General features: G+C 37.2%; 2 protein-coding genes across 2 annotated transcripts; one reads left to right on the top strand and one right to left on the bottom strand.

Moving 5' to 3' along the window:
* Window positions 1-228: 228 nt before the first annotated feature.
* LOC113119908 (succinate dehydrogenase [ubiquinone] flavoprotein subunit, mitochondrial-like) lies at window positions 229-8,273 on the bottom strand. Its single transcript, XM_026289624.1, has 15 exons — window positions 8,159-8,273; window positions 7,244-7,327; window positions 6,959-7,120; window positions 5,987-6,130; window positions 5,684-5,848; window positions 5,420-5,568; window positions 4,518-4,642; window positions 4,176-4,344; window positions 3,805-4,000; window positions 2,788-2,959; window positions 2,510-2,628; window positions 2,218-2,329; window positions 1,677-1,807; window positions 889-1,002; window positions 229-786 (listed from the first exon to the last, which is right to left on the bottom strand). The coding sequence occupies exons 1-15, from the start codon at window positions 8,216-8,218 to the stop codon at window positions 700-702; spliced, it is 1,989 nt and encodes a 662-aa protein (XP_026145409.1). The 5' UTR covers window positions 8,219-8,273; the 3' UTR covers window positions 229-699.
* Window positions 8,274-10,607: 2,334 nt separating this feature from the next.
* LOC113120291 (coiled-coil domain-containing protein 127-like) lies at window positions 10,608-12,592 on the top strand. The gene is made up of 3 exons (XM_026290199.1): window positions 10,608-10,658; window positions 11,088-11,199; window positions 11,855-12,592. Exons 2-3 carry the CDS (start codon window positions 11,103-11,105, stop codon window positions 12,370-12,372), a joined length of 615 nt encoding a protein of 204 aa, XP_026145984.1. The 5' UTR covers window positions 10,608-10,658; window positions 11,088-11,102; the 3' UTR covers window positions 12,373-12,592.
* Window positions 12,593-18,119: the final 5,527 nt, after the last annotated feature.

The raw sequence follows: 18,119 nt of genomic DNA, 5'->3' as shown, positions 1-18,119 counted from the left end.
GTCGTTGCAGTTTTTCACAATAGCTGAACTTTTCTGTGATCTCTGCTGCCATCCACAGGCAAGAGGACTTCACAGCAGCTAAAAAGTCTCTCTTTTTTTAATTCTCAGAAAGCCAACACAAAAACTCAAGCATTTTTTCCCTTTACCTTCACATTTTAAATATGCAAGCCACCAGTCTCACCAACTAATCTTCTCTTTCCAGTAAACACTAATACATTTCAGCCAGTATTCCAGTCCCAATCATTATCACTGGATCATCTTTATTGCGTTTAAACAGAACATACAAAACATATAACATGCAAGATGTACAGAACTTTACATACAGATGAGGTGTATTTTCAAGAATGGAAGGCCACGAGGTCAAATACATATGAAACCGAACATTTCATTAGCATTACAAACTGCTAAGTTAACGGGTTGACTAATTCAATTAATTTTCCATAATGTGCAAGTGCTTCTTAACAGCATTAATAACAAAGCTGTTTTTGTCTTCAGTTATAGAACAGATGAATCTTTTTCATGGATCCTGACTAGTGCAATGGTATTTCAACTTTATTGTTCGAATTTTGAGATATTTGAGTCTTACTCTGGTCATATTTAATTAAGGTGTAGCCTGTCAATAACACTATATTCGTTTAATTATTGGCTGATTATAAATAAACAAAAGGACGAAGTCAGCTGGGGCACATTAAGAAGCGTTTAATAGGAGCGGATTGCAGGGGGAATAGCAGCACACTCTTCTGCGTTCAGAGAGTTGTCAATCACAGGTCTGTACTCCAGAGTAACCTGAAACAAGAGTTCATACATGTTAGCTCATACTAACGTACACTTTTTTTTACATCCTTCTTCCTGTATGCAGACTAACTAAAAGGTTTATGATATATATACCTTTCCTGTCTTGGGATCCACGTAGGACATTGTGTGTTTCCTCCAGTGCTGCTCGAAAGGCTTCTTCTCTTGTCCCTGCAGAGGCTTGGAGTAATCGTACTCATCCACACGGTCCTTTACGAAAAACAGCATAACAAAACCATTTAAGCCAAGACCATATCATCCACATAACAGTTTTGTCTTTAACTTTGCGATGCATATTGAAGGAATAGTTCACCAAAAAATGAAAATATGCAGAAGATGCTTTCATCCTCAGGCCATCCAAGATTATAAATGAGTTTGTTTTTTCATTAGAAACAGGTTTGGATAAATTTAGCATTACATGACTTGATCAGCAATGGATTCTCTGCAGTGAATGGGTGCCGTCGGAATGAGAGTCCAAACAGTTGATAAAAACACCAGAATAATTTATTAGTACTCCACAATCCACATCTTTTTTTTTCCCACTCGGACTGAAGTGGTGAGGATTACTTGTGCATCAGTTGTTTGGACTCTCATTCTGACGGCACCCATTCACTGCAGTGGATCAATTGGTGAGCAAGTGGTTTAATGCTTAATTTCTCCAAATCTGTTCCGATAAAGAAACAAACTCATCTACATCTTGATTCCTATAACTATTATTTTAAGATGCAAGATTACAAATTGCAAGTAAAGAAACATTTCCATTTTCAAAAGCTAACACACTATTTTTAAAAGGTTAAATAATAAGGTACAGAGCACTAAAACGCAGCTTTGTAAATTTACAGAACCCTGTCTTGAGACAAGCATGCTGGATTCAGAAAGTTGACCTTGAAGTCCTCGCGTGCATGAGCTCCTCTGCTCTCTTTACGCGCCTCAGCGGCGACGATTGTCTGCACAGCGTTCAACATCAGATTCTGCAGCTCCAGAGTCTCCACCAGATCAGTGTTCCACACGATGCCTGAACACACAAAACCAGCACAAAGGCTATAAGAACCATCATTTTGCAGCAATAACACCTTTTTAATATAGTAATGCAGATACCATTCAAAAGTTTGGAGTCAGTTCTTACATTTATGTTTTTTTGAATGTTTTTAAGTATCTTAATGTAATATATTCCTGTGATACTCAAGACTTTAGTGTCACATGATCCTTCAGAAATCATTCTAATATTTCTGATTATTATCAATGTTGAAAGTTATGCTGCTTCATATTTTTGTGGAAATCATGATTTGATTGGATTCTTTGAATAGAAAGAACAGCATTTATTTAAAACCAAAATCCCGTCTGTCCCTTTGATTCAGCACTGAACGAAAATTGGATGTGAGCACAGAGATACTTGATTTCTAATTTACTCCAGTCTTCTCTGACCTCGGTCAAATGTCTTGATGTCATCCAGAGACTTGTAGACGGAGTCCATCTTTTCACAACCCTCCTTTAGGACGTCTCCGGTGCGGAACACAGCAGCGTGATTCTGCATGGTCTGAGGTCCAAAAAACAAAATACAGATTCAGTTACTCTGAAATTACTATTTTATTATAACCACTTGAGATCATCCTAAATTATGAGATAAGGCTAGCGTATGCTTCAATTCTGTTCAATTCAGTTCGTTAATAATTTTAGGATGGTTTCAGAAATTAAGAACTGCAGAGAGGCGACGGACCTTCTGCATATTCAGTCTGATCTCGGAGGTCCTGGTACTGCCGTTAGCAAAGCGGATCTTGTCCAGATTGGCGACAGATGCTTCTCCTGCATTGGGTTTCAGCGGGGAAAGCTTCTCTCCTGAAAGAAAGAAAGATAGATAAACAAATCACAACTGCATGTAAAACAACTTTACTAAATATGTAAATAATTACTTCTTTTCAGGATGGTGTCTTGTGTCTAAAAAAAAGGCAATTATCAAGCATTCCTTCACCATTTCAGGGTGTTTATTGAAGCTACCTGGAGTGTTTGTGTCAGCAATGGTCAGGGCACAAGCGCGTCCAAACACAACCAGATCCAGCAGTGAGTTTGCACCCAGACGATTTGCACCGTGCACCGATGCACAGCCGGCCTCACCGCAGGCGTACAGACCTGGCACCACCATATCCTCTCCGTTCTCATGAGTGATGACCTGTCACGATTACAGAGATGATATTAGCATCATGTTCTCATGATGAGGGGTACTTCCAAACAGAGATTTAACCAGTTGTGTTCATAATGCATTCAAAATCTGTATACTATTTTCCCAATTTGGGTCCGTTTGGATGCAAAGAATCTTTTTCTTTTTAAAACAGTCGTAGCTTAATAATTTTTTAATACAGTTACAGCAAAATATTTTTACATTTTGTTGAATTTATAACTCCTGATTGCTCTAAAAAAAAACAATTCATGGAAATCTACATGTTTATTTCTTACAATATAACAACAAAAATGTTACTCTGATATGAACTTGTATAAACTTTCATTTTAAGATGAAAAGGTATTTCATTTTTATACTGCACTGGTTCATGAACAGGCTTTTATCAACAAAATTAAGTCATATATAATTTTATAAAAAGCATTTGACACTTGACATTCCATACATGAACATTTTTATTTTAAATGGCTGTATGTCTTAAATAAATAAAAAATTGAAAAAAGCTAATGATTTGCATAGTTTAATTCCATTTACCCTTATGGATTTACTGAAAAAAAAAAAAAACATTTTTGTATTTTTAAATTGTAAATTTAAAATGTAATGTTTTTTGCAATTTAATCAATCCTGAAGAAAAATATTCCTTTAAAAAAAATTAAATGACAAGTTCAGTTGTTCAATCAACAATTACAGTTCTAATATAATACAGTGGGCACAAATAAATGGTGCTAGGACAAACAGTGCAGTACAAATAACATACTCATATTGTATTACTTCAGCATTAGGAGTTCATTCACTTATGCACTAGCAATAGTAACAGTCATGCATCACATTCACAATACCTGTCCCTTGTAGTTGGTGGGGATGCCGCCCATGTTGTAGTGGACGGTGGGTAACACTGGGATGGGCTCTTTTGTGACGTCCACTCCAGCAAAGATCATGGCGGTCTCAGAGATGCCGGGCAGGCGAGCAGCGAGCTGCTGGGGCGGAAGATGATGGAGCTGCAGGTAGACGTGGTCTTTATCTGGACCAACACCTCTGGAGGGAACAGGGTGGAAACTCTTTTTTTAACTCATCACCAGTTCATATATTATTCAGTCACACACTGTCTGTGAAGGTGACTTTAACAACAAACTAGCAATACCAAAAAGTGCATTAAAATGAAGGAACTAAGTCACATACTGAGATTACAGTAAAAAGGAAGTCAGTTTACCTCCCTTCCCTAATCTCGATGGTCATGGACCGTGACACCACATCCCTAGAGGCCAGATCTTTAGCATTGGGTGCGTATCGCTCCATGAACCTCTCTCCTTCACTGTTGATCAGGATCCCCCCCTCTCCACGGCACCCCTCTGTGATCAGGCATCCGGCTCCATAGATCCCTAAGAGAAATAACTCAGAGGTCACGTCATTTAAAACTGAGGACGAGGAAGAGCTGGATATTTATCAGCACAGCTGTAATATATAACAGTTAGATATTGCCAAAGTCCAAGAGATGTTACAGATTCACGGTAGTCTAAAGGACTTGTCCAGGCTTATGAAAGATGGAGCTCACCCGTGGGGTGGAACTGCACAAATTCGAGATCCTGGCAGGGCAGTCCAGCACGGGTCACCATGGCATTCCCGTCTCCTGTGCTGGTGTGGGCTGAAGTACAGCTGAAGTATGTGCGGCCATAACCTCTGCAGAGAAAACACAATCAATATCTATAGATGTATGATATAATAACACACACGGTTATAAGATACTTTTAAATAAAAGAGTCTCAATTATAACAATGTAAATAAATTCAAACAATCGAACACACTTATAAAGATTTAATTAAAAACTAGTTTTGGGAAAAAAACTGTTTTATCTTTTAGTTTTAAAGAGTCCCTCTGAATACTAGTGTTATTGTTAACTAAATCAAAACTAAAATATTACACTTATAATCTTAATGAAATAAACCTGAAATTTATATATTAGATAAATGACTTTAATTAGAAATAAATATATAAACTATTTGAAATAAAATAAATGATTAAATTTAAATAAAATATTACCACTAATAATAAATAAAAACTATTAAAAGTACATAAGAAGATTACTAAATCTAAAATAAAAACTTTTTATTCTAAAATGAAAACATAAAAATTAAACTAATTCAAAATATTAATAAACACTTTATTAGTATATAAATAATACTAAAACAACACTGCTGATTGCTTAAGGGGATAGTTTATCCAAAAATCAATCCATCATTTATTCAGACTGGCATGAATTTATTTCTTCTGGTGAACGCTTGAAATAAAAAGATATTTTGAAAAATGTGGGTAACTAAATAGTTGCTGGTCCCTCATCATGGAAAATCAATGGGTTCCAGGAATTCTTTGGTTACCCACGTTCTATAAAATATCTTCTTCTGTGTTCATACAGGTTTGGAACAACTTTAAGACATGAAACCTGATTATTTCCCTCACCCAGTGGCAATGACTGTGTTCTTGGCTCTGAATCGGTGGATGGACCCGTCCTCCATGCACAGTGCAATGACTCCCTTACACTCTCCATCCTCCATCAGCAGATCCAGGGCAAAATACTCCACAAAGTAACTGGTGTCATACCTTAGAGACTAGACACCAGCACACACACACTCAGACAGGCCTCAACCTGAATTGTTTGGTAACTTCTACTAGGATTGTAATCTGGAACATCAGCCCAGATCACATCCTCAGACTCTCACTCACCCGTCCATAGAGTGTGTGAAGAAGAGAGTGACCCGTCCTGTCCGCCACACAGCAGCACCTGTGAGCCTGACCTCCTTTACCGAACTTCAGACTCTGTCCTCCGAAGGCACGCTGATAGATCCTCCCTTCCTCAGTACGGCTGAACGGCATACCGAAGTTCTCCAGCTGAAAACACACAGATGGGAATCACGATCATATTGAGAGTTATAATGCTTGAGTTAGAGACAGAGAAACGAGAGGTCAGAAACTCTTCTTCTCATCTATTGTCCTGACAGTGAAGGTGACAGCGGCAGTGTCTCTCACCTCCACCACTGCAGCAGGAGCCTGCTCGGTCATGTAGTGAATAGCATCCTGGTCTCCCAGCCAATCAGATCCCTTCACTGTGTCATAAAAGTGCCAACGCCAGTCGTCCTCCTCCATGTTGCCCAATGCAGCATTAATTCCACCCTATTTTATAAAGGAAAAGAAACAAGAAAGCTCTCATTTTTAATATATATATCTTGGACTGGTCAAAAGATTAAAAATAATCGTTTACAGAATGTGTGTGTATACTGTGTATATTTATTATGTACATATAAATACGCATGCATGTATATACTTCTCAAACATATTTTATTTTTAGGTTAAATACATTTATTCATAATATTAATTTTAATTAATATTTAATTAATTAAATTTTTCATATATATATATATATATATATATATATATATATATATATATATATATATATATATATATATATATATATATATATATATATATAACATATGTAAAAAATAAACAGTGATATAAATATATATTTATAATAAAATACATAATATAATATTGTTTTCATTTTATATTTTATATATAAAAACATATAAATTAAGACCAGCTATATATTCTAAGAGAATATTAATGAAGTATTAGTTCAAACAACAATTAAAACAGCCCACTTATCAGTGCGTTTATTTTTTTCAGATTGGTCTAAGATTATCAGATGTATAGTTCCAAAGGTTGAACTTCACTGTGAACTTTAGACTTCTTTAGCTGAAAATCAGACAGTCTAAGAACTGTTTTAATTCACTCTTTTCCTGAACAAATCACATGAATCTGATGCATCTCAGTCTCAATATTTATTGTCCTAGATTTAGGAATTACCTACAATGCATATCAGCAAAACCTGATTTGTAAAACCTAGCATAAATCCTGATGAGAGACAGGTTGTGCTGCTGAAGTATATGAGAGGGTATAAGAGGACAGACTGTTTTGTTACTAGAGGAAATCTCAAACCTGAGCGGCCACCGTGTGTGAGCGGGTGGGGAAAAGTTTGGTGACACAGGCAGTGTTAAAACCAGCCTCCGACAGACCGAACGCCGCACGCAGTCCTGCACCACCGGCTCCAACCACGACCGCATCAAACTCATGATCTACTACTGGATACTGAGTGGAGATCTGAGGAGAATACAGACAACACCATCAGCACACAAGGACACCAGTCTATCTAGCTCATGTGTGCATATAACTGTCAAAATGAAAGCTAATGAAACCAAACAAGGAAGTATTATACATACTTACACCATCTGACACTTTTGCATCTCCCTTTTTCCCATAGATTGAGAAATGCAGCTTGCGGTTGCTCGCCTGACACACTGCAGGCAGCTGGTGAAGCAACAAAAAGTGTTTCTAATAGTCAAAAACCTACGCAAAGTCACATCTGTGATGTTTAACTATGTTTGTATATTGCAATGCTTAACCTTCTACTGATTAGTCCAATTCAATCTAAATATAATTGTACAGACAAAGTTTTAAAGCAGCTTTACAGAAAATGAATGTTTCAACTATTTAAAATAGATATAATTTATTTATATTCATCTTCACCTCCCTCCTGCTTGATTTTTTCTTCATTTATTTTTGCAACACAACAGTATTCACACATTATTCAAATGTCTATTCTGATGACATAACAGCAAGACTTCTGCTTATACGTTAGTTTAACTGTAATATATAGATAAAATATAGGTTGGAGCATGTTTGAGAATACTTGAGGTTAAACCGAATAAAACCCATGCATACAGAGTACAGACACTTAAAAAGAGATAATATCTAACACAAGGAGCATTCAACATAACATGGCTAATGCTAATATTCTGCTTGACCTTCAATGGATTCCTGTTAACAAACTATCTCATCTTTACGTCTATATCATGTCACAATACATTAGGTGAAAAAGCCTCAAGCATCCCTGCTAAAAGACAAGCTCCATTAATAAAACAGCACCACATAAAACGTCCACTCATATAACAAAGGTAACGTTACTGATATACTACATAACAGTGTTACTTAACCGAGCAGCTGATGTTACAAAACCAACACATAACAGACTACAATAGAGCATAGCGACGTCTGAGTATAAAGAATTCAAACTTTCAGAGTTCACTGGACACATGACATTACAAATGCAAAGTATGCAAAGTATAAGAGAGGACTTACAGCTTTAGATGATACAATCTTTCTCCCTAAAAGACGAGAGGCAGCGCAGACAGCAGCCATGTTGCTCGATTCTGACTGAAACACATGGGAAAGTAGTGCTGGGTCGTTCTTGAACGATTCGTTCGAATCTTTCATGTGACTCGGGAAGAACGAGTCATCTCGAGGAGTGATTCGTTCAGTCGCGCATGCGCAAAATTCTACAGGTTCTTTACTGGAATTGGTCTAATTCACGGTGGTCAGTTTGTGTGTAAATGTATATTTTTGATCAACGTTTCCCACTTTTTTATGTCAGTTCTAGCTAGAAATTAACATTGCAGTAATGAAATTAGACTTCAGATTAGAGGTGAGGTGAGCTAATCATAAACTGAAGACCCAGGTAACCAATGAATAAATCGTTTCTGTTTCAGGTTCACACACACATACAGTCTATGGTGTAGATATTCAAGATTCAAAATTTTTTATTTGTCACATACATGGTTAAATGGAGAGCATATGACCAGCAGTGAAATTTAAGTCAAATCCGTTCCATGGACAATGCAATTATTAAAGAATACAAACACACAAAAAGAATTATGTATAAATATGGTTTGAAAAAAAAATAAAAGAGAGAATAAAATAAAATGCTTATGAAATAAAATGTGCAGGACAGTATACTGTAGACTTTTACTGTAAATATTAAGATAATCAGGAAGAGAAGAATGTGCAAACAGGTTGTACAGGGTATTTACATTGCAGTAGTAAAAAAAAAAGGTAAATATACAAAAAAAAAACCCACAAAACATTATAGAAACTGCTGTGTGCTAGTGACAATGTCAGTATGTTAAGTATATTGCTGATAATTAAGTGAAGTAATGTAGAAGTTAAGAGACTGAGTTTGAATTTAGGAGCTTGATGGATTGGGGGAAGAAGCTCCTCCTAAGTCTCTCATTTCTGCCATCAGGCTACAGAAGCGCTTACCAGATGGCAGCAAAATGAAAAGACATTTACCAGGATGGTTATCATCCTTAATGATTTTAACAGCTCTGCTATTACAGCGTTTGAGGTTGATGTCTTTCATAGAGGGTAAAGCAGGCCCTGAGATGCGCTTTAAGTTTTAAAGCTTTGCATGGTTTAGTACGTATATTTCAGATTTAATCAGTTTGCATCAATCCAATAGGTCTTTGCATTCAAATAAACGGGTACATCTGATGGTTCCTCAATCTCGTTTAAAATGCAAAGGCGATCAGGCCTTTTCTGTTGCTGCTCCAAGGCTTAGGAATGACCTTTCTCTGTCTGTAAAAAGTTCTCCTTACACTTCCTGTATTTCAGAGTGAACTTAAAACACATTTGTTTTTATTAGCATTTAAAAATGTTTTGTAATTTGTTAGTTGTTGTCGTGTTTGTATGTTTATGATGTTTTATGCTTGATTTTATTCTTGTATTTTTATATAGTCTTCCTGTACAGCACTTTGCATTTCCACATAGTGGTATTAAAAGTGCTTTATAAATAAATAAAGTTGAAAGTTAATAATGCCCAGAATAATAATGCCCAAAATTAACATTTGCTTTACGATAGATGTGTTTTTTTCTTCTTCATCAGAACAGATTTGGAGAAATGTACCATTAATTCATTTGTCAGCAGTGGGTCCTCTGCAGTGAATGAGTGCCGTCAGATTGAGTCCAAACAATAAAAACATCACAATAATCCACAAGCAATCCACAAGCAATCCACAGCACTCCAGTCCATCAGTAAACATCTTGTGCAGGGAAAAACTGCATGTTTGTAAGAAACAAATCCTTCATCAAGTCATTTTAGCTTCAAACCATTGCTTCAGGCTAAAATATGAGTCCATAATATTACTTTCTCCAGTGAACACAAAACAGAATGGACATAAACAATTTGTAACAGAGACAATGCCATTCAAATGAATTTACAAAGCCAAGTTTAATAGAAAGCAAGAACAGAAGTGAAATGCAAAGAAGATAGAAGGTGCCATTTTAATTAAAAGAAAATTCCTGACTGCAGTGTGAAAGTGAAAGTGAAGTGACATTCAGCCAAGTATGGTGACCCATACTCAGAATTTGTGCTCTGCATTTAACCCATCCGAAATGCACACACACAGAGCAGTGAACACACACACACACACACTGTGAGCACACACCCGGAGCAGTGGGCAGCCATTTATGCTGCGGCGCCCGGGGAGCAGTTGGGGGTTCGATGCCTTGCTCAAGGGCACCTAAGTCGTGGTATTGAAGGTGGAAAGAGAGCTGTTCATGCACTACCCCCACCCACAATTCCGTCCGGCCCGAGACTAGAACCCACAACCCTTCGATTGGGAGTCCAACCCTCTAACCATTAGGCCACGACTTCCCCTGTGCAATGCACAGCAAAATATTTTAACAAATAAAATTGCTCCAAAGAAAAGAAGCTTTGCATTTGCAGAACCTGTTTAACTAGTGCTAAAATAGGTCAGGGTGGATAGCTTTATATTGTCAGTCTGTTCTGATCCTTAAAGAGAAGGTAAGTTAATCTTACGTATTACATGATAGACTTAAAATTGTTTAATTTTACATACTGTATTATGACAGGGTCTAAAACGATTTTTTAAAAATATATATTAGAGTTGGGTCATGTATATATAAAGCTACCACACTTGCTTGAACATTTTGCTAAAAAACTACTTTTGTTGATTTTCTTTCTTCATGCAACCAGCAAACAAAATGACTCAGATGGTGGTATTCTCTTACTGATTTGTTCTCTTTTCCAATGTCTGACGACTCTGACCTGATCTGCCACTTAAACTAACTTTGCATTACTTTCAGTGTTAAAATAATTTTACTACTGATATTTAATTCAAATTATATGGCTTAATCTCTTAAGTGTTTAAGTGCTATTCAAACAATTAATTTATGTCATTAAGATTTAAAATTTTATGTTGAACTAAAGAAGATTAGATTTGAGTCAATGGCAATACCAGAGAGACAGGATGGTGGTGATGGTGACAGAAGCAAGTGGAAATACTATGCCTTCCTGGTGCCCATGCTGGGACTCTCTGCCTTTGGTATGTACTACACAACACAAATGCCCTTAGGCTGATGATACATGGAGATACAGCAGGCCACCAGGTGACACAGGGCCCATGACCGATCCAAATGATCCAGATAGAGGTTTGTTGCCCATTGGGAAAAGTGCCAAAACATCATTATAAAAAAAAAAAGCTGACAGGCAAGATTGCTCAAAAAGTTGCCCCGTGTATCATCAGCCTTAAAAGTGCTGTATGTCATTTTTTTGACTGTACTAAAGCATAAGTTCTCAAAGGTTACTCACCAAAAAGCCAGTTATTCTATTTTGAAAAACATGTTCCATGTCGGAATATCTGTTTTTGTTTTTGTTTTTGTGATTCCACCATCTGCCAATTTACCTTGTAGTATTTTGACACCCCAGGTTGCCAGAGTGCACATTAAATATACTGTACGAAACTATCAACTGATCCTTAATCTGGCAACCACCGTGAGCAATAAGGAGGAGTGGCGAGTGACAACTCTCCTTCGCCAATATTTTTAATTTGTAGTACCTATTTTAACCCCTAGCTTTCAATATTACATATGGCACATTTCCTTAAACTGACTGATTGATTACAAGTAAAAATGAATAAATAATAATACATTTGATTTATTTTGTTGTTTTCTGGGGGGTGTTTTGTCTCACTTTCTTAGGATGGATCTGGTCCAATCAGTTTCAAACGGAAATTCAGGATGCCAAAGGTGAGATCAATCTTCAAGCCCTGGCTTTCCAGAATCTGAAACTCAATGAAGAACATTGTTACATGAGGTTGGAAGAGAAAAGTGAACTACGTAGACTGTTTCAAAAAGCTCTGGAAATTGAAAAAGGACGAGAGCAGATTGCTTTAGCAGTTCTGAATGATGTAGAATACAGGCTGATGGAAAGACAGAGAGCCTTTTGCAGTATTTTCGTTCACCGTACAAGGAGGGTGGAGATGGAGAAAGACCTATTGATTTATACAGCCAAAGAACCACTTCTTGCACATCTGCATATGGAGGACGGACTCAGGGATATTTTCAAGAATGATCGCAGTTGTGCTGAGTATCTCAACACAGATAAGCGCAGGAATGGGAGTCTGATGTGGCTGTATCTCAGATACTGGAAGCTGCAACTCACTCTTCAAACACACCAGAGAGCTGAGGCAGCAATGCTTGGCACAGACAATAAGTGACACTGGAAGAGCAGAAATTAATCTGTATCACTAAAATTATGTATTTAAAAACAAAAAAAAACAAATGTATTTATCAATAAAGTTTTTCAATTTTGTTATGGTTTCTTTGTGGGAAGAGAAAAATCCAATTTGTAAGTGTCAATACGACATATTAAACGCAAAGAAAAGAAAGTGAATTATAAGCAATGTACTACAAAAATTTCTTTAACAAATGAGATCAGGCTAGCTCATGTCTTTAAAATGGGGTGGGAATTTAAATCAGCTTTGTACTTGCAGAACCAGTATAACCAGCAGTTAATAAATAGTTAAAGGTGAAAAGCCATGAAAAGATTCATGAGGAATCACAGCTTTATCTGTCGGTCTGTTCTGATATTTAAAGGGAAAGTGTCAGGGTCGCTTAATGTGAGAGAGTTAAGGAGCGCAAAGACGAAGGAGATTCAGGATAACAGACTTTATTAAACATCTAAGGGTTACACAGGTTAGGCAGGAAACACATGTAGAATCATCAGGAAACTAACAACACCAGACAGGGAACATAGCGCATACACTTTATATACAGAACGAAATGAGAGTAACTGTCAAGACACACCTGAATCAAATGAACACAATCAAACAAGGGAGAAACTGGGTCACGGGGATCACACTTGGACAGAAACACAAAACAGGAACACAAGTCCGACATTTCACCCCCCTCCGAGAAGACCATAGAAACAACAGAGGTAAGGAGAGATGGGACCTTGGGAGTAGGCCTGGATGGAGGACGGACCACCTGAGTTAGGAGCCATGGTGGAGACGGGAGGAGGTGACGACTCCAGGGGACCGACTGATGGTGTCGGAGCAGGTGGAAGAGCCTGAGATAGTGGGCTGAGGGTAAGCAGAGGGGCTGCCATGACAGCAGTGGAGCAGGCAGGAGTGGGAGAGTGGGTGTGTATTTCTGAGCCTCCGGGCTCTCAGGGGTGGCATGCACTTCCCACACACACATCAAGTCGCAACTCCAGCACTGGGAACGTGTCAGATAGGGGAACGACAGGGCTGGCAGACAGTACACTCTTAGAAAAAAGGGTTCATTGGGGTTCTATATAGAACCATAGGGTTCTTTAGTCAACTCCAAAGAACCTTTTATGCTAAAAAGGTTCTATAATGACAAGAAAGAACCCTTTTGGCACTCTTTCTTTAGGCTATTGTTCATTCATATATTACATTATTCTGCAACATTTTGTATTTGTAAATAAATTATTGTTTGTAATAACTTAATATCACATTTTAATCATGCTGATTTCTGTAGAAAAACTGAAATGGCACTCTTCGTGTGATATTGATTAACTACATAAAATGATATAAATATATACATTTTCTAACCCCCATATCTTGAATTTTCTGATCATTCACATGCATTCATAAATGTATTTGAATACACCGAATAATGCAGTGAAAGAAAGCACTCAAAATGCACATGCGCACTAGTATGACTTCATCATGTAATTTTACATAAGCTTAGAGGCCTGCACTTTTTAGGCACGATTTGTTTAGTTTTTGAATATACTTGATACTGTTAAAAGCCACATCATTAAAACAAAAAATACGAGTTCACATATCACACCTAAACACGCTTGGAAAACGTAATTAGAACTAGCTACTAAATTAGTTAAAAATGACTCAAATGATTCGCGATCCTCAAACTTACTCAAATGATTCGCGAACCCGCTCCGAGCTCCCGAACTGATTCAAATTATTTGCGATTCGAAAACTGACTCAAATGATTCTCAACTTGCATAGAACTCCCGAAATAACTCAAATGATTCGCGAACCTGCTACGAACTCCCGAACTGATTCAAATGATTTGCGATTCGCAAACTGACTCTAATGATTCGCGAACCCGCTTTGAACTCCCGAACTGACTCAAATGATTCGCGAACCCACTACGAACTCCCGAACAGATTAAAATGATTCGAGATCCCGCTCTGAACTCCCGAACTGATTCAAATGATTCGCGATATCCCAAAACTGACTCAAATGTTTCGCGAACCCGCTTTGAACTCCCGAACTGACTCAAATGATTCGCGAACCCACTACGAACTCCCGAACAGATTAAAATGATTCGCGATCCCGCTCTGAACTCCCGAACTGATTCAAATGATTCGCGATATCCCAAAACTGACTCAAATGATTCGCGAACCCGCTTTGAACTCCCGAACTGACTCAAATGATTCGCGAACCCGCTTTGAACTCCCAAACTGACTCAAATGATCCGCGATCCCCAAACTGACTCAAATGATTCGCGAACCCGCTACGAACTCCCGAGCTGATTCAAATTATTTGCGATCCCCAGACTGACTCAAATGATTCGCGAACCCGCTTTGAACTCCCGAACAGACTCAAATGATTCGCGATCCCACTCCTAAAGTGGTTCAAATTATTCAAGCTCCATCTCCGCTCCAAGCATTGCAAATTTATTTTCATTAACCTTGAAATTATATTTAGTTGAGAATATTAAATTAAACGTTTTACATTTAATCATGCAATTACTCAGCTTATTTAGGCTAATAATATCCAAAAGATAAAGGAATCATGGTGTTTTAAAAAAAAAACCCTCACCTTTCAGTTCACTAACAACTCCACTGGCCAGTAGCCACTGCACGATAAACAAATCCAAGCCGGGTCCGACACTTTTTAAGGTCTCCTTGAAACATTTCCATTGTGGTCAGTGCTATTTGCAGCGGGTTTGATAATTGCATGTGTTGTGGGGATTTTCAGTGCATTTCGTTATTGCATGTGCTGTGAGGATTTGCAGCGCGTTTCGTTTATGCATGTGTTGTGATGATTTGCAGCGCGTTTCGTTATATGCATGTGTTGTGATGATTTGCAGTGCATTTCGTTATATGCGTGTGTTGTGAAGGATTTGCAGCGGGTTTTGTTATATTCATGTGTTGTGATGATTTGCAACACTTGTGTTGTCAAACTGATGAAGATGTTTTCTTCATTTGCTGATGTTTTTTCAATTTGCATGTGTTTTCTTAAGTTGAGCTGTCTCGGCCACCATACTTATATCTACTCTTCCTCTCCCTGCAGTTTGGTAATATAAAGATTCCTCATTTGAACTCCTTTATTGTTCTGGGTCTGAATTTGGGCTCCTGGGGTCCTAAAAAAGAAACATTTTCAATCTCCAAGGTGAACGTTATGACGACACACTCTTAGAAAAAAGGTTCATTGGGGTTCTATATAGAACCATAGGGTTCTTTACTCAACTCCAAAGAACCTTTTATGCTAAAAAGGTTCTATAATGCCAAGAAAGAACCCTTTTGGCACTCTTTCTTTAGGCTATTATTCATTCATATACTACATTATTCTGCAACATTTAGTATTAGTAATTAAATTATTGTTTGTAGTAACTTAATATCACATTTTAATCATGGTGATTTTTGGAGAAAAACTGAAATGGCACTCTTCGTGTGATATTGGTTATACATAAAGTGATATAAATATATACATTTTCTAACCCCCATATCTTGAATTTTCTGATCATTCACATGCATTCATAAATGGATTTGAATACACCCAATAATGCAGTGAAAGAACGCACTCAAAATGCACACGCTATGCATGTAACTTTAGCCTAGATGCCTGCACCTTTTTATAGGCTCGACTTGTTTGGTTTTTGAATATACTTGATACTGTTAAAAGGCACATCATTAAAACAAAAAATGAGTATCACACCTAACACGTGGAAAACGTAATTAGAACTAGTTACTAAATTAGTTAAAAATGCCTATCCATATACAGCTATGATTCCCAAACTGACTCAAATGATTTGCGAACCCGCTTTTAACTCCCGAACTCAATCAAATGATTTGCGAACCGGCTACGAACTCCCGAACTGATTCAAATGATTCGCGAACCCGCTTTGAACTCCCGAACTGACTCAAATGATTCGCGATCCCCAAACTGATGATTCGCGATCCCGCTACGAACTCGCTAACTGATTCAAATGATTCGCGAACCCGCTACGAACTCCCGAACTGATTCAAATGATTCGCGATCCCCAAACTGACTCAAATGATTCGCGATCCCGCTTTGAACTCCCGAACTGACTCAAATGATTCGCGATCCCCAAACTTATGATTCGCGATCCCGCTACGAACTCGCTAACTGACTCAAATGATTCGCGAACCCGCTTTGAACTCCCGAACTGACTCAAATGATTCGCGAACCCGCTACGAACTCCCGAAATGACTCCAAAGATTCGCGAACCCGCTACGAACTCCCGAACTGATTCAAATGATTCGCGATCCCCAAAGTGCTCTAAACTATTTTAAAAGTGTAATGTATTTTTTTTATCAGCAAGCTTTTAGTAGGCTACTGGATTTAGAATCTTTCAATCCACGATTTGGTATAAAAGCATCATTTAGAAGCATATTGACTCAAACATTGTAGTATATGGCATGATAATGGCCTACTACCTAAAAAAAGGTTCTATAAAGCACCATTTGACAAATGTGCTATGAAGCTTAAGTGCCATCAATGCCAAAAGAGGTATAGCAATGCTTAATATATACTTACCGTATATGTTGATTTTTATAAACATTCATTTTTATTCATCATTCATAATTAGGTTGTGCTCTGGTTCATGAAAATACTCCAGACAGAGGAACGTGTATAGTAGCTTACGTTCTTGAAAGAATGCAAGTCTTAGTTTGTTGCAAAGGAAAGCTGGTTTTCAGTGCTAATGAATCAGGCTTATAGTAAAGTATATTAATAAAAAAAAAAACACCAATATAAAATACAATCCAGAAAATGGATACATTTGCAGGTAGGTGAGTTAATGATTTAATCAGAGAGTCAGAGAGCTGTCTTGTACATGAAATGGTGAGTGAAAGATTGGCCTTAATTACTAATAAGCCTGGTTCTGGAAGAGCTATAAAACTTGAAATTTGCCAGAAGCTTTTAAGTGAAATTAAAAGATAGAAGGTAAAGTAAATGTTGTTTAATTGACATACAAGTCAAATTTATAAGATACAAAGGTTGAAATTATTATAAAAAGTTACCAAAGCAGTTTTTCCTATTGTCACTTCCATAAGGTTCAGACAGGGCCTTTCCTGCTATAAATATACTGAAACAATATTTTATATTATTTTAATGTGATAATGATCACAGTGCTTTATACTTAAAGTTCTTGTTGTTTACTTTTGTTTTTAAAGAAAGAGAAAAATTAAAGAATGAAAAAACAGTCACTCTTTAGACCAACTTGGCTTTGTTTCTGACATGATAAAGTATATATTTTTAATGATAACTCATGACTTTGAGAGTGTTCACAACAAATTTACATTTATAGCTTTGTATGTTTTATGCAGTTTAATTACAAAAAATTTAACTGTATGAAAAATACTAAAATTCTGCCTCATTGGACTGATGTTCACCGTCCGTTAAATGAAGATCCCCGTGTCCATAGACGAAGGGTAAATCAACTCCAGGGTAAAGTTAAAAGTAGCATAATGTTAGTGTAATCACATGATAAACCCATCTTTTTAGGCAATATGGGTGTTGTATCATAAAATAATGTTAATACAAATACAATTTAAGGTGTCCCCATCATACTGTCTAAAACACACGCCCTAGTCAAGTTTATTAGATCCATGTCGCACAGTGAGAAATGCAGTGATCTGCTAACACCGTACAGTGGGTTTTGGCCTTTAAAAGTGCATCAGGATTGTGGTGGAGCAGACCGATGTAAAAGCTCTCGGGTAAAACCT

The sequence above is a fragment of the Carassius auratus genome, chromosome 19 (genome assembly GCF_003368295.1).
Source record: "Carassius auratus strain Wakin chromosome 19, ASM336829v1, whole genome shotgun sequence".
In the NCBI taxonomy this organism is placed as follows: domain Eukaryota; kingdom Metazoa; phylum Chordata; class Actinopteri; order Cypriniformes; family Cyprinidae; genus Carassius; species Carassius auratus.
The sequence above is the reverse complement of the archived record's forward strand: the minus strand, read 5'-3'. Positions and strand labels throughout refer to the sequence as shown.